Raw genomic sequence first — 24,450 nt, forward strand, 5'->3', positions numbered from 1 at the left:
GGAGTGGTGGCGAAGGGGGAATTCTGGGCAGAGCTCTGGGAAACATGCCTGGTCATCTTTTATGTGAAAAGAGGAGTAGCCCGAGGTGAGAATATACACTGGCTCACTTATATCTGGGCAAAGTGTCCTAAAGATGTTTGTTTATAAACTAAAGCAACAAGAACAAAACTTGAAGATCTCTATATCATAGACGAACATCCACCAGAGAACTTCTTCCACAATATAATCTGACAGACAGAATGACTCTGCTGGTTGATAGTGAAATCTACATAAAATTGTCTTGGCCAAAGAACCCCTCTTTCAACAAGGGAAGTGCAGCAACAATATGTTATTGCAGAATAATATACTGGTCCAGTTACCGCAGTCACTAAGAAAATGCTGAACTGACAAAAAAGTGGAATGCCGTTTAAGGACTTAGCCAAAGGATGAATCAGGAGATATACCCTGAGAGTGTGAGGCACCACCCTCTAGACATAGGGTGTACCCTAAATTAACCACTATTGTATAGTGTTTGTTCCCAATCAGTAGGATGTCACAGAGTGCATATGATCAAAAAAGCTTAAAATATTTACTCTCTGACAGAGGAAACATTGCCTATGTTTAGTGTGAAATACCTAGTCCAGAAATAAATCAACATACAAATGAACACTTGAATTAAGATTATGTTACCACCGAGCAGTGGGGAAGGAGCCTTTTCAATAAAAAGTGCTATTTGTATTGAATAATTATATATAAAAAGTTATTCCTGACCTTGACCTTAAACCATGCACAAAATCAATTTCATCTAAAAGTTAAATGAATTAAGTTTCTTGAAAATAACATGGATGTTAAGAAAGATTTTTTTAAAAAACTAACCACTAACAAAAAAAAAACAATAATGAGAAACAAATAATTGATACCTTGGACTTCAATAAAATTATGATATTCTGATTTTCAAAAGATTTCATTAATAAAGAGGGAAGACACACAGTGGGAGAATATAGCTGCAGTCCACAGAACTGACAAAAACACTCTAGTTCTTTCAAATACAGAGAGATAGGTAGATAGACAGATCCAATAATGATAGAGGCAAGAGACTCTGAAAGACATTTCACAAAAGAGGATATGCAAATAATCTGGTCACATAGAGTGATGCTCCACTTCCATAGTCATCAGTAACATGCATAATTAAGACATAACAAACTAAACTGGCAAAGTTAAAAAGACTCACTGAAAGTGTTGTTGAGGACATGGAGCAACTGGAAGCCCCATCTTCCGACTGGAGTGTAAATCGGCCCAAGTTAAAACAGTACGTACTAAAGCTGAACTCACACATACCTTGTGACCCAGCAATTTTCATTCCTCCGTCTGTACCCCCCAAAATATATACAAATACACACATACACACAGATATGCATCCAGAGACTGGTACACTGAGGTTCCATAGCTCCACACTAGAAAATAAAACCTGTGTACTAAAATAATAAATACTATTGAGTAACGAAAATCTGTAATTAAAGAATGCAGACATGAGTGAATATACGCTATGTAATTCTATTTATCTAAAATTTCAAAACCAGCACAATTTATCCTTTTAATACAAGTCAGGATATTGGGTAGGGTATGTGTTTGGGCAGCTTCTGTTGGGTTGGCAATGTTCTATTTCTTGATCTGAGAAAGGGGTTACATAGATGTGTTCGCTTTTCTCTACAAATGTTATAGTTCTTTCAAGTTTTTAAAAGGGATAACCCACAGAGGGACAGGGCATTGGGGATGACAGGTCATGAAATCATATTTTGGAACACAGTCAGAGAACGTATCTTCCAGGAGAGCATATTTTAACAGCAACCTGAACAAAGCAAGGAGGAAGCCGTGGGAAGCCACGTTAAAGCTGAGAAGAATATTCCAGGTGGAGGGAATATCCGTGCAAAGGCTTTGAGATGGTATCTATTTGATTAGCATCCGAAAGGTCAACTGGGCTCAGGTAGAGTGAGTGAGGAGAGCAGCCACAAGTCCAAGTGGCTGGGCACATATTAAGCTACTGAATGAAGACTTATGTTTGCATTGATATTTTTGGTCCTAGCATGAGTGTTCTTTGTTATTTATCTATTAAATGTACATAGCACATTGTAAAATGGCTTAAAAAACCCTATCTACTTGCCTTAGAAAGAACAGATTTAACATGAAAGTAATCAGCCCTGGCCAGTGCAGCTCAGTGGATCGAGCACCAGCCTGCAAACTGAAAGGTCACCAGTTGGATTCTCGCAGTCAGGATACGTCTGGGTTGCGGGCCAGGTCCCCAGTTGGGGGCTTATGAGAGGTAACCAACTGAAGTATCTCTCACACACTGATGTTTCTCTCCCTCTCTTTCAATCTCCCTTCCCATCTCTCTAAAAGTAGGTAAATAAAACCTTTAAAAAATGAAAGTAATCAATTTGCTCATTTTAAGAGCTGAGTCCAGTCCCATTTCACTCAATCAAAGTTTTGTCTTTCCTACACAATTTCTGATGAAGACTGAAACCATCAGTCAATCAAGAAAATAGTTAGGCTGAGAAAACAAGTGTTAATAAAAGCATAATGTGAGGTCTGTCCAGAAGGTATCCATCCATGTAATATGAAAAATGGAGACATTTATCAAAGAAGATACGAGACACAAGAAACATTGTACATAGGGCAATGACACTTCAGTCCCCTTCAAAGAAGGTGCCTTGGTACTTCATATAGTTTTTTTTCAGTCACCATCAGCTGCCCCATTGTATTTTCCTGAATCTCACTGATAGTCTGGAATCTCTTCCTTTTTAAAGGTGATTTTTAATTTTGGGAAAAGCAAGAGATCACAGGGCACCAAATCTGGGCTGTAGGGGGGCTGAGTCACTTAGGTGATTTGGGGTTTCACCAAAAAACTCTGCAAGAGTGATGCACATGATGCACGAGTGGTTGCATTGTTGTGATGAAGCTGCCAATCACCTGTTACCAACAGCTACTGCCTTCTGAATCTTCTGAATAGTTTTCATGGAGGAATGTACAAGCTTAACACAAACATTTGATGCGGATTCGTTGCTCTCCTTGCTCAGTCATTTTGAGTGTGAAGGCCACACAGTACACATGCTCACTCAGTGACACCTACTGCCCCCACTGACTATTACAATGAAGCCATCATTGTTCACAAATGTGCATTCCAGTCCACTCTCCTTGGCAGCCAGCTTATATCAATGTTGTGCAAATCATTCTCTTTACATTAATAAGGGCTGGACTTTTTCCAGATGCTGATGTTCATACACTGATTATTTATGAAAAAAGTTATATGCACATTTTATATATACATATGAAAGGCTCATACAGAGATAATGCAAGACTGAAGGTGTGCTACCACCAACAATGCAAGCAGAACAAAAGAAAGTCACTCTTTAAAGGGACATATTTTTCTTAAAGACATAATCTCTTCTAGCAATGCCCATGAGAGCAGATGATGAGATTTGAGACCAATGCATTTAAGACCAACTTATTCTCAGATAGCAAAAAGGTACTTTCTATGTTTTAGGAGAACTTCAACATCCCACCTCTAACTCTGTGAGAATTTTTCTTTTCTAATTTAAAAATAGTAGCATGAATATCACCACCAGCAACAAACACAAGAACATTAAAATAAAAATTCAAAGCCTGCAATCCATGCAGAAAGCTTTCCTGGGAATTGTGAATGACCTACAATGAGTCTGCATCCCTGCTGTCTAGAAAGAGTTGTTCAAAAGCAGGAGGCACTAAACTTCAAATAAAATCATAGAACTCCTTGGACCTTCTCTTTCTTACTGAGTCTATGTTAAATGGCTGTGAATCTTGTTGACAGCGATTGTCACTTCTATTGGTTCACAGTCAGCACTGGCTAGAATTGTTTGGCAGCCAAGCTAGGGCCCATAACCCACCCCCTGTCTCCCCTTTACAATTTATTTTCACCCCAGCAGGCAGTACCTCACAATGTCATCCATTTGTTAGGCAGCTTGTACTTTTACATTCAATCTACTTTAGAGATGGCTCTTATAAGCAAGTCTGCGAATCACAGGTAATGTACCCTGAAGACAGAAAAATATATTTAAGAGCAGCAGGTACTATCTGAATTGACTGCTGGGGTGACTTGACCTCTGCTGCAAAACCTCTGGGGAGTGGTGGTGGGCCATGGGCTTATGTGGCTCCCAGGCCATCAGTACGGAGGCCACCACAGTCTTAAAATCTTTGAAAGATTGTGAGAGATGGAAGATGCGCAACCAAAGGCAGTGCAGAAGCAAACACTGCATTTTCCATTATTTACCATACAAGAAACTAGCTGGTATAAATAAAATATTTCAATCATTCTCACAACAAGAGTCAACTATGTTTTAATCAATTTTTATTGGTATATATATTCTAATGGGATTTTGCCCCTCTTGGGGAAGGGAAGATAAATAGCTGTGTTTATTCAAAGACGGATCAGACTGTAGTCAGTATCTTACTTATCATCAGTTCTCATTTAAAAGTTTCAAGTGATATAGTTTTTCAAAATAGTTTTTTTTCAAAATTTGGAATATAGGTCCTATTTTATAAGTCTATGGTAACATAATTAATTCCTAGAACTCTATTGTTTGCATAGCTTCAGAATAAAGCCTTAATGTTTACCCTCTCTCTAACGAATGTGGGCCAAAAGTTGGAAATGCTTTACATACTCTACACTTGGTCTTAGCCGAAAGGCTGAGAAGTGATCGCTTTACATATTCTGTGTGGCCTTGTGCATATTTTTAGGTTGACGGGATAATAATAAAACCATGTTACATTTTTATAGTATATATTTATTTAAAGTGTATTCAGATGTATTGGTGTTTCATGGTTCTTAGGATATAGTCCCAGCAGTGGAAATGCTGGGTCAAAAGGCAGGTCCATTTTTAGTTTTCTGAGGAAATTCCATACTGTTTCCCACAGTAGCTGCACCCGTCTGCATTCCCACCAACAGTGCACTAGGGTTCCCTTTTCTCCAGAACCTCTCCAACCCTTGTTGTTTATTGCTTTGTTAAGGATGGCCATTCTCATGGGTGTGAATCGGTATTTCATTGTGGTTTAAACTTCCATCTCTCTGATGGCTGCCAATACTGCGTGTCTTTTCATATATCTCTGGACCCTCTGTATGTCCTCCTTGGAGAAGTGTCTGTTCAAGTTCTTTGCCCATTTTTTAATTGGGTTGCTTGTCTTCTTAGAGTGGAGTCATGGGTGTTCTTTATATGTTTTGGAGATTGGACAATTTCAGTACGTACTATTAATGGGACATTCATTGTTTCTTCAAGAATAAAAACACTGTTATAGTTCTTTGTTAATTGTCAACTTTTGTATAAATGTTTCAATAAAAAGTAATGTTTACAAAGGTACAATATAAAACTTTTAAAAGTCAAACAGAAAAATGAAAACAAAAGAAGAAATAATGCAAAATAGTCTGTATTAAAACAATTAAAATAAAAACTTTATAGGATCCCTCTAAAGGAATATATTTAATTATAAAAGGAAGAGAAAATAGAGGGTCTAGCACAAATAATGCCCCTTTTTATTACAAAATCTTTTACTACAAAATCATAAGCATGTAATTCTATAACATAACAATATCACACTTAACCTTACTATATGACATTTTGGGTGAAATGTTCAAATTAAAACTATAAATTATTACACCCATATTATTACCATACCAACCACATTGATGCAGGCCTTACTTTTGCCAGACCCTGTATATTAATGAAGAATGTAAAAATGTACAACACCTCAGATTTACCTAAAACACAAAAACAGTTACATACTTTTAAAATGATACATGCAGATTAATTTACTTTTTATCTATTAGAGCTCTTCAAATATTACACACATTCAAAATTCCTATTTAAATTTGATACAATTACCATCTTTTAAAAATCAAATAGCATTTCATAATTTTATACTGGGTAAAAGATGTGTTGACTTCCTGCTTTCCACTAGGCTCGCTAAGATGTCTTGGCAGTTCAGTTTTGGCGGGTTGGCCAGGGTGATGTAAGAAAAGACTAGAATATAAGGGTTCTTAGGGAAGAAAGCACTTATGGTCAAGTATAGAAAGCTGGCAAAACCATCAACAATTAGTATAGTATTTCATTATTGCTTAATGACTTACAAGAGAGATGAAAGGCTTAAGTGTCACTTGTGTATGACCATGGATAGCTTATTTCACCAGACAAAGCTGTTCAAATATGAGGCAATGTGCCTTAGACTGGTTTTCTTCTTTTTTTTTAAAGTATTTACTTATTTTTAGAGAGAGGGGTAGGGAGGGAGAAATGAGGGAGAGAAACATCAATCGGTTGCCTCTAGCAAGCCCCAACCACAGGCATGGCCTGTAACCAAGGCCTGTGCTCTGACTGGGAAATGAACCTGTGACCTTTTGGTTTGCAGAGGCTAGAGGGCTAGACCTGTTTTCTTCAAAGTCATGTTTTATGCACATGTCTCCTTTTAATTTTGAAAATATATTTAATCACAAATCTCACAAATCTTTCTTGCAAGAAATCTAAAACTAAAATGTTCTTTGGTATTGGTTGATTTTCTCTTATTATTTTTTGAACAACATACTCTGAAATTTTGAATGTCACACATTCAGTAAGAAAATATGCCTTATGTAATTTTTTGGATGGAGAAGTACATATTCTCAAGCATCAATAGGGAAAAATGTCAGTATGCTAATGACTTTAACTATTAGAAGAGACATTCATTTAAATCATTGTGTATAAAAAGATCCTTACTTTATTATTCAATATATTTTGAAAATATTGTTATGTTTGTTTCATTCACTGAAATTAAGTTCTACAAATAGCAGCTGATTCTTTCATTTAATCAGAACCAAATTACTAATTTCAGTATTAATGGTTAGCTTTGACATGTTTAAAAAGGGTAGAAGGTACTTAATAGACCTGTCTTCAACCCTGAAATGAACAACTGTTCAGGGAAATGAAATTGTTGAAAGATACATTTTCTTTCTGTGAATCTGTGAAATATAATATAATTATTCTCTTTTAATGAGTCTCTCAATGAGGAACGATATTTCAGAGCTTGAACAGGTAAAATATAATGATGATTGGAACAGCTTTGTAAATAAAAGGATGAAATGAGATTGTTATTTTGTACCACATTATGGGATAATTAGAATAACAGTGTGGCATTCATCAGGCATTTGAACTTTCTCAAAAAAGCTCCCTAGGGCTTATTTAAATTAGTCATGTTTATCCATGGAGATTTTTAGTCTTATTTCAAATGACTGTCACCTTGTCACATTCAGCCCTCAATCTTTAGCCTATTCTGATTAACAGCTGTAACTTACAGGAGCCAATAGACCCTCGATAAAACACCCTCCCTTCCCCGAGTTTGTAAATCCACAGCCTATCAAAGGAAGAGCCACAGAAATGTTTTTATTAAGCCAGGAACATAATTATTCAATGTGGAGAAAATGGTGATGTTTATGAATCTCTATTGATTTCCACAAAAACAGAGTTGGCTGGATACTGTCCAAGAAGCTACCATTTATATGTTAACTAGCTCTATGTGCACAGAAAAAATACAGACTATTCATGAAAGCATTCATGGCAATAGAACTCAGTGGTTAGTTGCCTTGGTTAACTCAAAATCATACAGCTCAAAGAAAATTTATACAGTAGATAGTGAAATTTGACTTTTTAAAGTCTACCTTTGCTCACTACTGGACCCTCTGGCACCATCTGGTAGTTAGAAAAACGTGTGCAAGGAGAACAAGGTGCTAGACTGTGGTGGTTTCATAACATGCATTAAGGTTACCAGAAAAAAATAACTTAAAATAGAGGCAAAATAAAAGTTTAATATCTCTCCTTGGTAGGACTTGAAATCTCTGCATAAGATGTCATTCCACAAGATGGTACAATTGAAGTTTAATTCTTACTGAGGTCACACCTCAGTGAGAGATCATTTTTTCTTGTTTAGTATTTTCTGTCTTGATGAAAACACAGCTTTTAATAGCAATAGAAAAAATGAAACTATGATTTATTTTTAACAACTTATGCAGTTGCTTTCATATGTTTTTCATGTGTTTTATTGTTTTTTTTAAAAACCTCCCTAATTTGTTGTCTTATCTTCTGATTTTAGTGCAAATTATTGTAAGTTCCCTGGAATACATTTATTACATGAGCTTCAAATCATTACCCTCAAGTGGCAAGATTACTATAGGGCTTTATGGAATTTCTATGCACGGTCTTACATTTGGAAACTTCATGCAACTGAAATTTGAAAGCATGCTTTATGAGTGTTATTTAATTAGTTGAGGCTAGTATACCAACCAATATTTATTTAACTTAAAAATATGTTTAATATTAAAAATATGTTTAATATTTCTACCACTGCATGATTTAAATTTACTTAAATGTATAATTCAGTCTTAGTCTGAGTAGATGACTTGCCATTATTTTAAACAGACTCAGGATTGGATACAATGTCACAGAAACAAATAAGATCGTTGTTTTATCGCTGTTATTGGACATCAACATTGTAGAGAAAATGTCCCATTAAAACATTTTTATTTTTCATCTTTCTCTGAAGCTACAGTTAAAATCAATAGCTAGAAATGTAGAGGTTCTCAAAACAGTATTAGCATTTTGAAAATAAAGTATTTTTCTTCAGATGTCAGAGGGGAAAATAGCTAAGCCTTAATTTAAAACCTTAAGTAAACTAATTCCCTTTCTTTTTCCCTTGCAATTATTAAATTGATTGTCTAACTATATATTTTTCAATATGTGACTACCACTAAAAACTCTTTTTTCTCAAGCTTTCCCAGATTCATCAGTGAAATCAAGTAGCTCCTCCTTCTGCTTTTCCTACCTACCTGTTCTTTGGGATTTCTCCATGCTTCTAATTTTAACTTGTTTTTAAAAAAAGCCTTAACAGCAATGATCTTCTTTATGGAATTATAATAGAATACCATTTTCCCATTTAAATGACTACTTCTCTATTATATTACATCCAAAATAATTATGAGGCCTTATCAATCGTATGTTTAAAAAGCATACAACTATAAACTCATTTTGAGACATCTCCTTAAAAGTTACTAGATAGCTAATGGTTGGATCTATCTATTTTTAATAATTGAATTTATCAATGTAGTAGTACATTCATATATTTTTGTGACATAAAACATCTCAAATGCCATGATCTTTTTTCAATAAACATCCAGGTATAATAATGCAGCATGAAATCCTTTTCTAGTTTTAAATTTAACTGATCTAATCACTGAATTTAAATGTTTGGAAATTGTTCTGCTTGCCATTGCTTGAATGCCAAAAACATCATCTACAGTTCTGAAATGAATTTCACAGTTATATTTAGACACCTTAAAACACTGACTTCTAAATTACCCCAAATAGCCCACAATAATATCTTGAACAGTTTATAATAATGGATGATAAATGATAAATATCCATTACTGACAAATTTCAGATAAGTATAACTTATACAAGGTATAGAAAGGGTTGGGGTCTAAGTATTTACATACTCTTTGTACATCTATCCAAGCAACATACATTAACCTCAGCTCCTCACCATCCCCATTTTAAAGACACGATATCAGGACTTTTGGCCAAGATGGAGGCATAGGTGGAAACACTGTACCTCCTCACAAAATGAAGTTTATGAGCAACAAATATTTAAAAACCAGAACACAACCAAAACTGAGAGAAAATTAAACTGTACTGAAGTCCGACAGCAACGAACTATTCATCCAGACCGGTAAGAGGGGCAGAGTCAGCGGCTGGCATAGAGGGGTCACGTGGGAAAAAGCTGCCAGACCAACCCAGGTGCACAGGCAGCGGTTGGCAGATCCCAGTGAACACCTAAGGCTCCACCCATCATACATAACAAGCGCAAACAGACCAAAACATTATGGCTCAAGAAGAAGAACAGCTCAAAGCCCCAGAGCCAATACTTCTAAGCAACCAAGAGAGAGCCAACCTATCAGATGCACAGTTCAAAATACTGGTGATCAGGATACTCACAGAAATGGCTGATTTTAGTCACAAATTAGAGGAACAAATGAAGGCTTCACTAAGTGAAATGAAGCAAAATGCACAGGGAAACAATAGTGATTGGAAGGAAACTGGGACTGAAATCAAACAAGTGGACCAGAAGAAAAAAAAATGACCAAACCAAAAAAAATAAAGAAACAAAAATTCAAAAAAATTAGGAGAGGCTTAGGGACCTTCAGGACATCTTTAAATTGTTCCAAAATTGGAATTATACGGGTACCAGAAGGGGAAGAGGAAGAGCAACAAGTGGAAAACTTATCTGAACAAATAATAAAGGAGAAATTCCCCAATCTGGCAAAGGAAATAGACTTCCAGAAAGTCCAGGAAGCTCAGAGTCCCAAAGAAGTTGGACCCAAGAAAGAACACACCAAGGCACATCATAATTACATTAGCCAAGACTAAAATAAAGAAGAGAATCCTAGAACCAGCAAGAGATAAGGGGACAGTCACCTACAAAGGAGATCTCATCAGACTGTTGGCGGATTTCTCAAAAGAGACCTCACAGGCAAGAAGGGGCTGGAAAGAAATATTTCAAGTCATGAAATCCAAAGACCTATAGCCAAGCTTGCTCTATCTAGCAAAGCTTTCATTTAGAATGGAAGGGCAGATAAAGTGCTTCTCCGATAAGATCAAATTCAAGGAGTTCATCATCACCAAGCCCTTATTATATGAAATGTTAAAGGGGCTTATCTAAAAAAAAGAAGATAAAAAATATGAACAGTGAAAGGACAGCAAACTCACAGTTATTAACAACCACACCTAAAACAAAAGTAAACTAAGAGGACAGCTAGATTGGGAGCAGAACCATAGAAATGGAAATCACATGGAGGGTTAGCAACAGGGGAGTGGGAGGAGGAGAAGCAGGGAGAAGGTACAGAGAATAAGTAGCATAGACGGTAGGTAGAAAATAGATGGGGGTGGAGGACAAGAATAGTATGGGAAATATAGAGTCTAAAGAACTTGTGACACATGGACACAAACTAAAGGAGGGGAATGGGGGGAGTAGATGTACAGGGTGGAGGAGAATGAAGGAGGGAAATGGGACAACTTGTAATGGCATAATTAATAAATATATTAAAAAATAAACAAAGAAGTAAATAAAGACATGATATCAAAGCCAATAACCTTATTAATTGTCCAAGGCAAAAGGAATTCAAATTTTGCCATGCTTTCCTGGATACCAACTCATTTATTCTCTTTAATCACTTTGACCTGAATTGACATTTCTTCCCTACTTCTTCAGAGTTAAAAAAGTAACACTAATGAAGTCATTTGATGTTGAGAGATTCCTTGACAGCCAATCAGATACATAGTGTTTCCCCTCTGGCTCCCAGAAAGACGCAGGTTTTTGGTTTTCACTAGCAAAGTGTGCAGACATCAAACAAGATAGGGCGTGGGCATGCCCAGTTAAAGTGTATGTGGAAAACTTATCCTTGGGGAAGGGGTACACAGCATATTGTGTCCAAAATGATGAATAATAAAAATGTAGTTTACACTAAGTATTCAAAATCAGGGCTATGCAAATTATATGCAGTGGGGGAAGCTGAAATATCAGCCTGCGGCAGTTTTCCACACTTTGGTATTTTTTTTGTTCTACCTTCAATTTCTGCCATATCCAATGTATCTCCTGTATTATTGTTTAGTTTTGGTTTTTACTCTATTTTTAATTACATAGACTTATTTTAAAGATTCAATTTAGATTATATGTATTTTTAAAAAGCATCCCCGACTATAAAAAAACTCTAATAGGAAATACAAAAACTATTAAATTTTATTTATCTCTGTACTGTTTGATCTTCCACCAGTGGAGTATATGCTGCACTTTGGAAAATTCTGCCCAAATTAGAGAATTAGCATTGGTAAAATGGGAATTACATTATTAAAAATTTCGTGGAGACATTATATATTAATTACTTAAAAACATACTTCTGTATGATGGGTACCTGGCCAGCTGTATCTATAGGTGGGGTAGACAGTCACTCAGTTAACGAGGTTTTAAGCAGGAAGTCCAGCTGCTCCCGGAAGTACCTCCCTTAGCTTCTGGTGGAAGTTTGAGACTCTATGGCTTGAATGTAATTACTTTTATTCAGTGGTTTACAATGTTTTAAAGCAGCCCACCCCCCAAACAAAGTAATATTTTAAAAACCAGTAAATGAAAAAGAAAATTGGAATTTTATCTGTAAAAATACATTTTGAAGGTTTAAATTGCTTATGAAAACAATAGAGTATTTTTTGATGGAGACAGCTCAGTGTCACAGGCACCTATTTTTCACTGATTTGTTTGTTTTTCATTGTACAGTATTTGGAATATTCTGATTTCAGTACTGACAAGTGGAATAGTCAGATTGTTATCTTCAGAATTAAAAACAACTTGAATGCTCTGGCTGGTGTAGCTCAGTGGATTGAGTGTGGGCCTTTGAAGCAAAAGGTAGCTGGTTTGATCCCCAGTCAGGGCACATGCCTGGGTTGTGGGCCAGGTCCCCAGTAGGGGACACATGAGAGGCAACCACACATTGATGTTTCTCTCCCACTCTTTCTCCTTCCCATCCCCTCTCTCTAAAAATAAATAAATAAAATATTAAAAAAACATTTCAGTAACTAAAAACTGCTCACAGTTTTTAAGAGGTTCTCACTTCTTGGTAAAAAAAAATCCTTCTAAGAGGTGTCTTTTTAATACAGTTTAATTTTTTCAGTACAAGTGTATGATGTGATGTTATTGTACTTGCTATTTCATTCAAATGATCCCTTGAAGTTTCAAGTAGCCAAATTTGTTTCCTTCTGCATACTTAACTGAAATTTATTTCAATTTCATTGCTGGCCCTTAGATTGCAGTTCTGAGCATGTTTATATCACAAATCTGTGACAAAATAGACTCGTACAGGCCTGTTATTTTTGGGAGCTAGTTTACTAATGCAATTTCCTTATGAGCACAAATTTTCTAGAAACCGAAAGGTCACCAGTTTGATTCTCAGTCAGGGCATATGCCTGGGTTGCAGGCCAGGTCCCCAGTATGGGGTGTGTGAAGGCAAGCACACACTGATGTTTTGTTCCCTCTCCCTGTCTATCTCTCCAAAAATAAATACATAAAATCTTTAAAAAGTAAAAAATGTAGTACCATTGTCACTTGCTTTCATTTCCACTGGCTGTTAGGCGGTTTGTTGATTGTGACAAACAGAGGTATCTGAGCTTGTGGGCACTTTAATTACATGTGGTCCCCATGTGCTGTGGGGGTAATGCAATGTACTCAACTGCTTAATTATCCTCATTTAGCATGTAAAGATATAGTTTTAAATGACAATTGCAGAACTAGGGACTCTCCAGTTAATGTAACATTTATTTACTAATTTACATCTGTGTATGTATACATACAGATAAATATATAAATTTATATTTTCACTCTATTTAAAATCAATTTCAATAGATTCAAATCATTTTCAATCAATTGAAAATAAGGGGAGGAGGAGTAAGAGGAGAGGAGGTTGTTTTTGACTGGTAACAATTTAAATATCTGAGAATAATTAATATAAAAATGATTTTACTGGATACACTTTAGGATGTTTTTATTAGTTTTTATTATTTCAAAATATGGCAAAAATGAATATGATTCTCTGAGTAATTTTAGAGAACATCTGAAGAATTGCAGTTGTAACTCAATAGAATACAGTTTGAAATATAATGGTTTAGCTGAAGGCCTTTATTTCTTTTAAAATGCAAATATCTCTACTTTCATCTGCAATCAGTCATTTATACATTAATGTGAATAAATTTATTAGACATCTTCCTGAGGCTCAGACTTAATTCAGAAGAGGGGGCAGCAAGGATGAACTGAGCAACTAAAACAAATGGGAAAGACTGATTATTCAGGCCAAAGAGCACGGAAACTTACCTTGCCTACCTTACAATTTTGCTTAAACATCTGCTGTCTATACATAATACACTCATTTGTATTTCCAGAGGGAGAGATAAAACAACAAAAGACAACCCACTCAGAAAATGTCTAGGACCCTGACTGGTGTGGCTCAGTGGGTTGAGCACTGTCACCAAAAGGTTGCTAGTTGAATTCCCAGTCAGGGCACATGCCTGGTTGGGGACATGTGAGAGGTAACTGATCGATGTTTCTCTCCCTCTCTTTCTTTCTCCATTACCCTGTCTTAAGAAATAAAAGTCTTTACAATAAGTCTATTGAATTAAATGAGTGTGAATGTGACTATATTTCCAAATTAGATCCAATAAAAAAATGGACTTAAATTAGTTATAGGCATGCTTCTGTTGCTGCTCACACAGGACCTTCAAAAACTCTAATATTTACTGTTTTTCTCCATGTTTCTTCTGAGAATAAATATTCTAGTGTTTATTCTTCATAAACCTTATAGCTTTTCACATCTTTTCCCAAGTTTGTGAAAACCAGGTCCTATTGGTTCTGCAGTAGACAGCAAGAAGATAGAATGGGAAGAGATACTTTTTCCTGTAAAGTTATGAGCACTGATAGTCTATGGGAATAGTTCTGGCTGATTTGTCTGTGCTTTATTACAAATGTATATCCTTGTCAGAAGCTAACAGAAGGGAAGAGTGAGGCCAATAAATGGTATGTCTGCAGTGGCTGCATAGCGGGGTACACACGCTTGTCTGGTAAAGCATAGCCATGAGTCTTTGAACTTGAATAGCTTAGTGGCTATTGAACAGCCAGCAGTTAATCATTGAGAATCAATTGAGATATGAAACAGTAATGTCTACATGCAAAGGACACGGCAAGTACTGGTGTATAGTGACCAAACAGAAAAATCATTCTGGAAATCAGTATATATAATATTTAAAATTTTTGTGATTGCTATGCAATATATATGTACTCATTGCTTACCTAAGGAGAGAGCTGAACTTTTCAACTTTGATCTTAGTATGGTCCTTGAACTAATTTTATTACTTAGATTAATAAATATTCCCAACTACATTCACTTTAAAATTTATATGCACATACTCATTTTTAATGTATTTCCCCTTTAAAATATATTCTCCATGTTTTCATGTATTCATTCAGAGTACAAAGAATTTTAATTAATTTTGTATAAACTTGCATTAAATTATGCTACTTTTGATTTGACTACTCAGATAAAAAGACAAATGCCATATAATTTAACTTATATGTGGAATCTAGAGAACAAAATAAGTTAACCGACAAAATTGAAACAGGCTCGTAAACACAGAGTGTCCTGATGGCTGCCAGAGGGGAGGGGTGTTTGGGGGACTGAATGAAAGATGTGAAGGAATTAACGACTACACATGGGCATTTACAAAACAGTCACAGGGATATAAAGTATGGCATAGGGAAGAAAATCAATGACATTGTAATAACTATGTATGTGCTAGGTGCGTACTGGAAATACAGGGGGAAACACTTTGTAAAGTAAATGATTGTCTAACAGCTAGGCTGTATACTGGAAACCAGCACAAAATAATATTGAAAGCATTAGATAAATAAATTACACTGCTTTTCAAGATTTACCTCTTTAAGATTATTACCTACACATTTAAAGGGGATAAAAAACTTCTGTCATTGTCAGGTTATAATAAACACTTCTTTCCAGAGGATACCTAATACTTTCTCCACCAATCTGTGTCACACTTGTAGTCACCAAATTCCACATATCAGAAGGTTCTACCTGCTATTGAAACTTTCATCAGGCACCTGAAGACATCAAAACATAAAGCTCTTTTCTTTCACCGTCAAGCCTACCAACCCCCCTCACATACTGTTTATTTAAAAAAAATACGCATTGCTCTGTTGGGCTCATAATAAGGCTGTAAAACTTCACATTTTATCTTTATACTGAGCTCAGCCAGTATGTTTTCTTAGATGTCTGAATGGCATCAGTGGTATTAGGTAGATTCTGGAAGGTAAAGAAATACTATGGATAATACATATAAATCATTTCAGCATGATCAATGATTAGAATACTACCAATTTGATACTTTTGTTTATAAAATCCATTGACGAGAGTTGGTTGCCAAGACCCAAGGTGAAATATGTTACAACGCAGTTGAAAATTCTGAGCCACAGCTATCCTACCATATTTTGCTAGTCCTTGCCCTCTGTTCCCAAGTGTCCTAATTGTTGTTATTAGATTTCAGGAACAATAGCAGCAGATAACTAAGATTTATTGTGGGATATCGAAACATGCTATTATATATGGAATATAGAACAATAGCTTAATATAAAATGCTTTATTGTTATGGCCTAACTGCACAAAGCAAAGAATAAAATACCTTGTAACACAACCTTAGAAAAGCATTAACTAGGCCCTTGTTAGAGCAACTCAAACATTCTAACCCAGACAATAACACTCCAGAATTTAATGTACAATAGATACTATATTATGTTCCATTGAGTATTAATGCATATTTGTTTTCTGTGGGAAGATATATATCCAAAGGAGAAAAAAAATCCATGAAAAATATAGCCAGTTTCTACATGATTGTAGAATCTATTAATATACAATTTAATCACACATGCTTATCTGATATTATGAAAAATACAACTGTATAAGTATATAGACTACAGTACAATGGAAAACTCTTTAATTGTAACAGAGACTTTGAAAGCAGATTAAGAGTAACTTAACAGATAATGTTAGAAATCTTACCTTGACTTGCAAACTTCAGCTCTTTGGCATCCGTGAGTGTTGTCCTTTTGTCGGCCCCTTTTTTCTCTATCCGGCGATGGCTTCTTCTTTTCTTAGACTCTCCCCAAAGATTGGATCCGCCATGCATGCTTGGTATATTCAAAATAGCAATTCCTTCCAGAGAGATGTTTATTAAATCTATCTGTACTCCGTCACACTGAGCAGTAAAATAGAAAAGAACACAGACAGTAAGATATTTTCTTTCTTTTCTTAATTTATCCTTTTGCATTTCTTTATCTTTTAATAAGAACTTTAAAGTCCATCATCTTTTCTTTTCTAAATAAGCTTTTCAAGAACACTTAAATAGTTACCCTAAATGTCAATATAAATAGAAAGCAGACACTCACATTAACCTTCTATTACTCATAGTCTTTAAAACTGATCAAACTGAATCATTAGTGTCTCTTTGTTTACAGAAAACCATTGGGAGGGAGGCATGTTAGTATCTGCATATATAACACATTATAAATTTCCACTGTGTTACAAATAAGTTGCTTCTGCAAAATATGGTCAAATTTTAGGTCAAAATCTAAATGATTGCCTCCTACTTAAACCATACTACAAAGCAATATTAGGGGAAAGTGAAAAAACAAAATTCATAATTCATGGTCTCACTTGGGCAAAGAACGAAGTGGCTTAAGAGACTGCTGAAAAAAGAAAAAGTACAAAACAGCAATTGCAAGAGCTCCGAATTACATGAGAGTGGCCAGGGATGATTTTTTTTTTAATCTAGATTATGCTCCAAGTAACTGCATTAGAGGCAATGAGAGACACAGTGGTCTAAACAAATACGGAGGACCAGGCAGGCTGAGGGAGGGAAATGCCAAGGGTAGCAGGAAACGCAATCACCAACCCATCTTTACTCTATAGCTGTGGAAAAGATTAAAAAAATTAAACAAGGTTTTTTTATTTATCTGAAAAAAATTAAACTTGCTAACAGACTATGCTTTGCGAGATTTGAGTGGCCACTTTCCATTTTTTGAGTTTTCTGTTCATTTCCACGGATGGACACGTGTGGAGAGTGACAAGGTTGTACTGTATTTTTGGAGTTGCTCATTTGTTTTGAGTTTTCTGAAATGGTAGGAATTACAAATATATCTCAGACATTGTTCTCCAATGTTCTGTTATAAGTCAAGATGAGAAGAGAGATGTAAACATACAACAGTTTGTTTTACAAAGAATTTTGTTAGGGCTCTGTGTTTCACAACTTGAAGGATATCTGCAGTGAGATTGTTTTATATGTCATGTGTTATTACAGAAAAAACCCACTGTAGTAACTGTGTCATTTTCTTTCTCATGATGATCATGATTTCTGAACATAGAAGAGTTACTACTACCCCCAAATGAGAAAAACGAACACCAAGCAAATAGAAAACCTCCCCCCACCACATTTCCCTAATCACACTGAACCTTAAACTACATCTTGTTCACTGAAATATAAAACTGTGAAATAAAGCATCACATCTTGAGCCTACTTGGCAGGGCTAGGAACAAATTCTGGAGAAGGTGCCAAGTTTTCATTCAATTTGTTTCAATGAGGGTGACACCAAGGTCTGGAGGATGCCATTTCTCCCTCCGAGAAATGAGTGATTTTTTTCCTTCCTTTTCATGTATTAAATGAAGATGATTTCTTTTTACTAAAGAATTCTGCTCATGTGTATACTCACTTACTGCTATATATTCTAGATAAACAGATATTAATTTCATAATTAAAAGTAATCTTGTGTAAATACCCTGCAGGCCGCAATGAATCAAACACACACTGTGTGCCAGGCCTCCCACCGTCTTCAAGTGGAATGTACTGGCTGGATAATTAGATAGTACATATTTTTTAACCTTATTTGCATGCATATTATATCTTTTGCACACTGACAAGCAGCAGTAACAACAAAAGTCAGATTACCACAGGGAATTCCCACAAAGAAGTCTTCATTCCTTATAATTTGCAGCCTAAATTAAAATAATTTGATCTTTGACAAGGATGAAATGTCAAGCAGAAGGGGGTCCCCTACAAGCCATGGCCTGTGGCTTCTGAAATCTGCCTAATTTATGTCAGTCACTCCTTAATACATATTTAAGTATTACACGAAAAAGATGATAAATATGCAATCTGACACCTTTGGTATTTCCCTGCTGTTAATTTATAAAGGTCTGGTTTCCCCCCAAACTGACTAAAATCATTTAAATAACAGAAGAATTGCAAAATAAACTGGAGTCAGGGCCTGGCTTCCATTTTCACTCAATATTGAACACAGCAGGTAGTACACTAAGACAATTATTTGACTAGGCCTTAGAACCCCACTGTGACAAGTTACTTTCAGAATTAGAGAAGGAGTATTCCTTTGTTCCTCTGCAAATAGGCTTAAAAAAACTGAACTGGGGAGCTACATGTGACAATTGAAAACTATCAGTGTACACTATTATTCATATTTTCAATCTTCAGAGTCCTGTCACATGTAGTTTTAAGGAAATAGATGAAGTGGCTCTCTGAAAAGTGAAAAAACGCTCCTAAGGAGGCCCCCCAAAAGAAGGCCTGATGAAGAACCTTGAGGCTTCTATGAGAGGAGAGCAACATTCTTACATGATTTGCTATTTATTAATGATATATTTCCATTAGTTCTTGACCCCAGGTTACCTTCCTCTGTTTGCTTTAACCTTACGTTCACTAGTCTGGACAATTTCAGGGCTCATTTGGATGGAGACCAGGGGCTGTCCAATGCACCCAGGTGGAGGGCATGGAAAGAGAAGCTGCGGTGAGGGCTATGAAATGTAAACACGTTATAATACTCTATCGGAAAATATTTTCATCCTCTTGGAAGATTTATGATTTTTAAAAAGGTAGCTACAGAGGAAAAGAATATAAAAGCTTAAAAGCTAACAGCCTTGGTTAGTCAATAAATTTTGAATATTTTTAGTATGTAGAAAAAGGTCGTTAACATGTAGTGCCGGGGGAACTATTTTCAAAGGGCGGTGCTGTGATGCCGCTGTCCACTCTATTCAGTTTTATAAGGAAGAGCTTATTTTTGAGAAGTTTTCCTAAAAGAAGAAAGATGGTCTACATTTGTTTGCCAATGTATTTTAATCCTGGTTTACAAACATACCCTGGACCACACTATACAGAGGTGTTAGGGACAAGCTTTTTTTATATGTGAATTTAGTGTTTTCGATTCCACTAAGTATCATTTGATAGGAAACTTGAAGAAATGTGAAGAACACTGGAAAGCTGTAAATATAGATAATAAATTTGATGAGGTAAATTAACTATAAACTATAAATATATTTTTCATAGTGAGTCTAATTTTATGCTGAGGTCAGATAAAAATTACTCATATTTTACTCAATAAAACATAAGAATATTTCTTTGCTCATCATGTAAAATGGTGTGGAGTAAAATGACTTATCTAGGTATGCTTTTAGAAGAGTTTCTGCCAACTCATAGTTAATTTATAAGATAAAATTATGCTTTTGCTGAAAACTACAGCAGCAATCCTATAAATTAGACACATACATAAATGGCTTAACAATATCTCTTCTGATATTTAAACGTTGAGGTACTCTATATTTTCCCACTGATTAAACGCCATGCTTTTTAAAATACTTTTTATAAGTTTTATCTACTGAAAAAAAACATTGTGATTGAGGGGCTCAGAATATGCTTGTTGGGTAACTTTAGTAATATTTTTGATTCAAGATACGAAGCATTGACCATAATAGTAACAGAAAATCCAGTTTACATGCACATTTTTCTTTTTGATTAGATTCTGTGACAGCTAGAAGTTATTGCTGGGTTATTAGAATTCTTACTCATAGTCATCTTATTAAAATAACTTCTGGTAAACACAGAACTTTCAGCTTTGGGCTGTTCCCTCCTCTTTTATTTACCTCACATTTCTTCCCCACTCTCTTCACTACGAAAATCGATGATGTAGTAATCCTGATGAAGTGACAATGCTATGCCTCACCCTCACCACATTTCTTGTTCTTTTCTGGAATAAGAAGATATGTTTTGTTTGTTTTGGACTTAACGAGGCCAACTTTGGTTTCCTATTACCATCTTTGTTGAGGTTCAACTGTATCCCTATATCACTGCTTCTGGAATTTCATTGCAAAAAATAAATCACCTGGGAATCTTTAGAAGAGAGGGTAGGTCTTCAAAAGTTCTCTCTCTCTCTCTGTCTCTTACACACACATACACACACACACACACACACACACACACAAATGGGGCAGGAGGAAACTTTTGGAGCTGATGTATATATTGGTGGCATGGAGTATAAAGAGGGTTTCATAGTGTATGCTTGTTTTCAAACTCATAAATTGGGTACATTATGTACAACCACACCTCAACAAAGTGGTTTAAAAAACAAAACAAGAAAGTCCTTTCGAAAGTTTCATCTTCTCACCCCAAGACAGTGTTTTGCTCTGGCTAAGACTAGATGGAGGGTCCTCTGAACACATGTTGAAAGAGCATCATCTGGGATGATTTTGACACAGGTGGGACACAGACTAGACTGAGAAACTTGACCCTACTGTCTGTAAGGGCTGTGTTGCCCAGTTACTGGACAGCAATAAGAATTTTATCTTTTGAAACTCGCTAAGTTATTTGTGTACCTAATCTCAGTATTTTGCCATGGGCATTCTTGGCCTTAGCTTTAACACTTACCACCCTTCCTAGCCTTACTGACACCCCCACCCCAAAAGACTGAAATACTTTGGAGAATGGTCTATGTTATTCTCTCATGAACTTTGCTCAGCATGTAGAGCAAATTAAAAATCCATGAACTTGGTAGTTTCAATGACAGATGTTGATCCGAGACCTTTAGATGCATGTGCCGAAGAATTTAATACAAACTTTGCTTTTTAATGTATTATATTGAAATCTTAAAGCTTTTCATTCTATTTTCATTCATCTATTGTAACAAAGTTAGAAGATAACTGAAACTCTAAATATTAAAATTTCAGCTTTGTTCATCTCTTCATACATATTACATATATATTGCCCTTTTATACATACACACATATGTATATGTATAAAATCTACAGTTTATTTATTTCCTTAGATTTAAACCTTTTGGAAGCAATATAATTCTTATTTCTCTTAAATTATTATAGAACATATTCATCTCCTTGATTCTGCAATGGAGATATAAAATCTCTCCAGTGCATAAGACTCTGAAGGAGATTAAGTCAAATAATGTATGTACATTGTTTAGCAGCAAGCATAAAGTAAAATTAATAATATATAAACCTATCTATATTATTATAAACTATTATCCCATGACATACATATTATTTCAAATGTTCACCCACTTAGAAAAAGCTTCCCATATGAAAGAGAAATGTGAAATGAAGCTAATGCAGTAAATGTTTTGTTTTGAAGAAGCTGCTTATAAAGTATATACTCACATAACATGAGGTTCACTTGAACTGAAGTGGTTTTATTCTCTGGTATATATTTTCAAACCACAGTTGGTATAATTTTAGGCCAAATAGGAAGCAACATGAAACACAACTGAATTTCCACATAGCTGTTTTTGTTATATTTAATTACAAAGTAACTTCGAAGGGAGAAAAGCATATTCTACTAATATGATAGACTGGACTCATTAAAAAACCAAAAAAAATAGATAAGAAGATTTTTGTATTACCATCCATCCATACCCACCCACATTCACATGCAGAAAATTTTAGAACTGAGATAGATACCTAAAATTAGAACAGTATGTCAAGATACGCAGCGATAAAATGGGGAATGCACAGTGCTGGTTCTGATTTATGAACGTCACTGCAGAGGTTCCCAGACAACTCGGTAGGTGAGGAGTGTGCAAGTCAGACTTGAGGGGGTACAGAAACAGCACCCCAAGGAAAACAACTCAGTTCTGGTTGTTCAGATTTCTCGGGGGACCATTCTAAATAGTTTTTCTGTAAGATGTGAGGCACGGTGATTCTGTTCTACGGAAATCACTAATTCTGTTGTTCATTGATTTTACGATCAATGTTTTCCATGGTGATTTTCATTCAAATTTGTTTTGCTACATGATACAACATTTTCCTTGAACAGTTTTTATTTTGTGACACATAGGATATTTAATTGTGTCATGTATTTATCCATTCACCTACTGAAGAACCTCATTTGCTTCCAAATGTTGGCAATTATAATTAAGCTGCAATAAATACCCATATACAGGTTTTCTCATGGGCATAAGATGGCGACTCCTTTTGGTTTTCGACTGTAAGGAGCATGATTGATGGCCCATATAAGAGTCTATTTAGTTTCATAAGAAAGTACCAAACTATCTACCAAAGTAGCGCTACCATTTTGCACTCCCACCAGCAACAGATGAGAGTTTCTGTTGCTCTATATCCTCACCTGTATTTGATGGTTTCAGTCTTCTAATAGGTGGGTAGTGAGATATCATTGTTGTTATAATTTGCATTGTAATAACATTTCTTTGTCATCTGTATATCTTTCTTGGTGAGGTGCTGTTAAAGTCTTTGGACCATTTTTGAACTGGTTATTTTTTAGTGTTGAGTTTTAAGAATTATTTGTATATTTTGGATCAGAGTCCTTTACAAGACATGTCTTCTGCAAATATTTTCTCTCCATTTCTGGATTGTTACCTTATTCTCTTGACATTACTTTTCACAGAGCAGAGTTTCTAACTTCAATGAAGTCCACTTATTAATAATTTTTTCATGCCTTTCGAGTGTATCTAAAAAGGCATCACCATATCTAAGGTGATATCTAAGGCTATCTAGTTTTTTTCTTATTTTATCTTCTAGATGTCTTATAATTTTGCATGTTACATTTAGGTCTCATGATCCATTTTCTTTAAAGATTTTATCCATTTGTTTTTAGAGGGGAAGGGAAGGAGAGAGAGAGAGAAATATCATTGTATGGATGCCTCTCGTGAGTCCCCTGCTGGGAACTGGCCTGCAACCCAGGCATGTGCCCTGACCAGGAATCAAAGCATGATTCTTTGGTTCGCAGGCCCACGCTCAATCCACTGAGCCACACCAGTCAGGGCTTGTGATTCATTTTGAGTTAATATTTGATAAGAGTGAAGGTCTCTGTTTAGATTCTATTTTTTTTCTTTTTGCCTGTGTATATTCAGTTGTTTCAGAACCATTTGATAAAAAGCTCTTTTTTGCTCTATTGTATTGTCTTTCCTTTTTTGTCAAAGATCAGGTAAATACAGGTAACTACTTACGATAGAAGGTAACTACCTGTACTTGCAGAGGTCTATTTTTAGAATCTCTATTCTGTTCCATTAATTTGTCTATTCCTTCACCAACATCACACTGTTTTGAGTACAGTCTTGTAGTAAGTCTTGACGTTAGTACTGTGAACACTCCAGTTCTGTTCTCCTTTAATATTGTGCTGATTACTCTGGGTCTTTTAATTCTCCATATAAACTTTAGAGTCAGTTGCCAGTGTTACAAAATAATACTGGAGTTTTGATTGGGATTGTATGAAATACATAAATTGAGTTTTCCTTTCCGAATACATGGAGTATCTCTCCTGATCATTTTTTTTCCAACCTGTGTTCAGTGGATAAAGTAAGGAGAAGTACAGGAGGTTTCAGAGTACCCATCCTACATTTAACTGGAAACCATACTTATAATTTTTTTTCATTTTTGTTTTCTTTGGCAGATTGTCTCAGAGCATTCTCGGGGTAAGAAATTTGCTAAACGCCTTATATAAGGTTTCCAAAGGGAAAGGG

At 35.5% G+C, this 24,450-nt stretch overlaps 1 protein-coding gene across 1 annotated transcript in view; it reads right to left on the reverse strand.

Annotated features, from left to right (window-relative positions):
• DGKB (diacylglycerol kinase beta) overlaps window positions 1–24,450 on the reverse strand; it is a 610,815-nt gene that overhangs the window by 150,473 nt on the left and 435,892 nt on the right. Inside the window, exon 23 of the mRNA XM_037056254.1 lies at window positions 16,688–16,883. Within this exon, the coding sequence (XP_036912149.1) occupies window positions 16,688–16,883 (196 nt within the window). The remainder of the gene's footprint in view (window positions 1–16,687; window positions 16,884–24,450) is intronic.

This window comes from Sturnira hondurensis, unplaced genomic scaffold (assembly GCF_014824575.4).
Source record: "Sturnira hondurensis isolate 20B ecotype Veracruz unplaced genomic scaffold, ASM1482457v3 Scaffold0008897, whole genome shotgun sequence".
In the NCBI taxonomy this organism is placed as follows: domain Eukaryota; kingdom Metazoa; phylum Chordata; class Mammalia; order Chiroptera; family Phyllostomidae; genus Sturnira; species Sturnira hondurensis.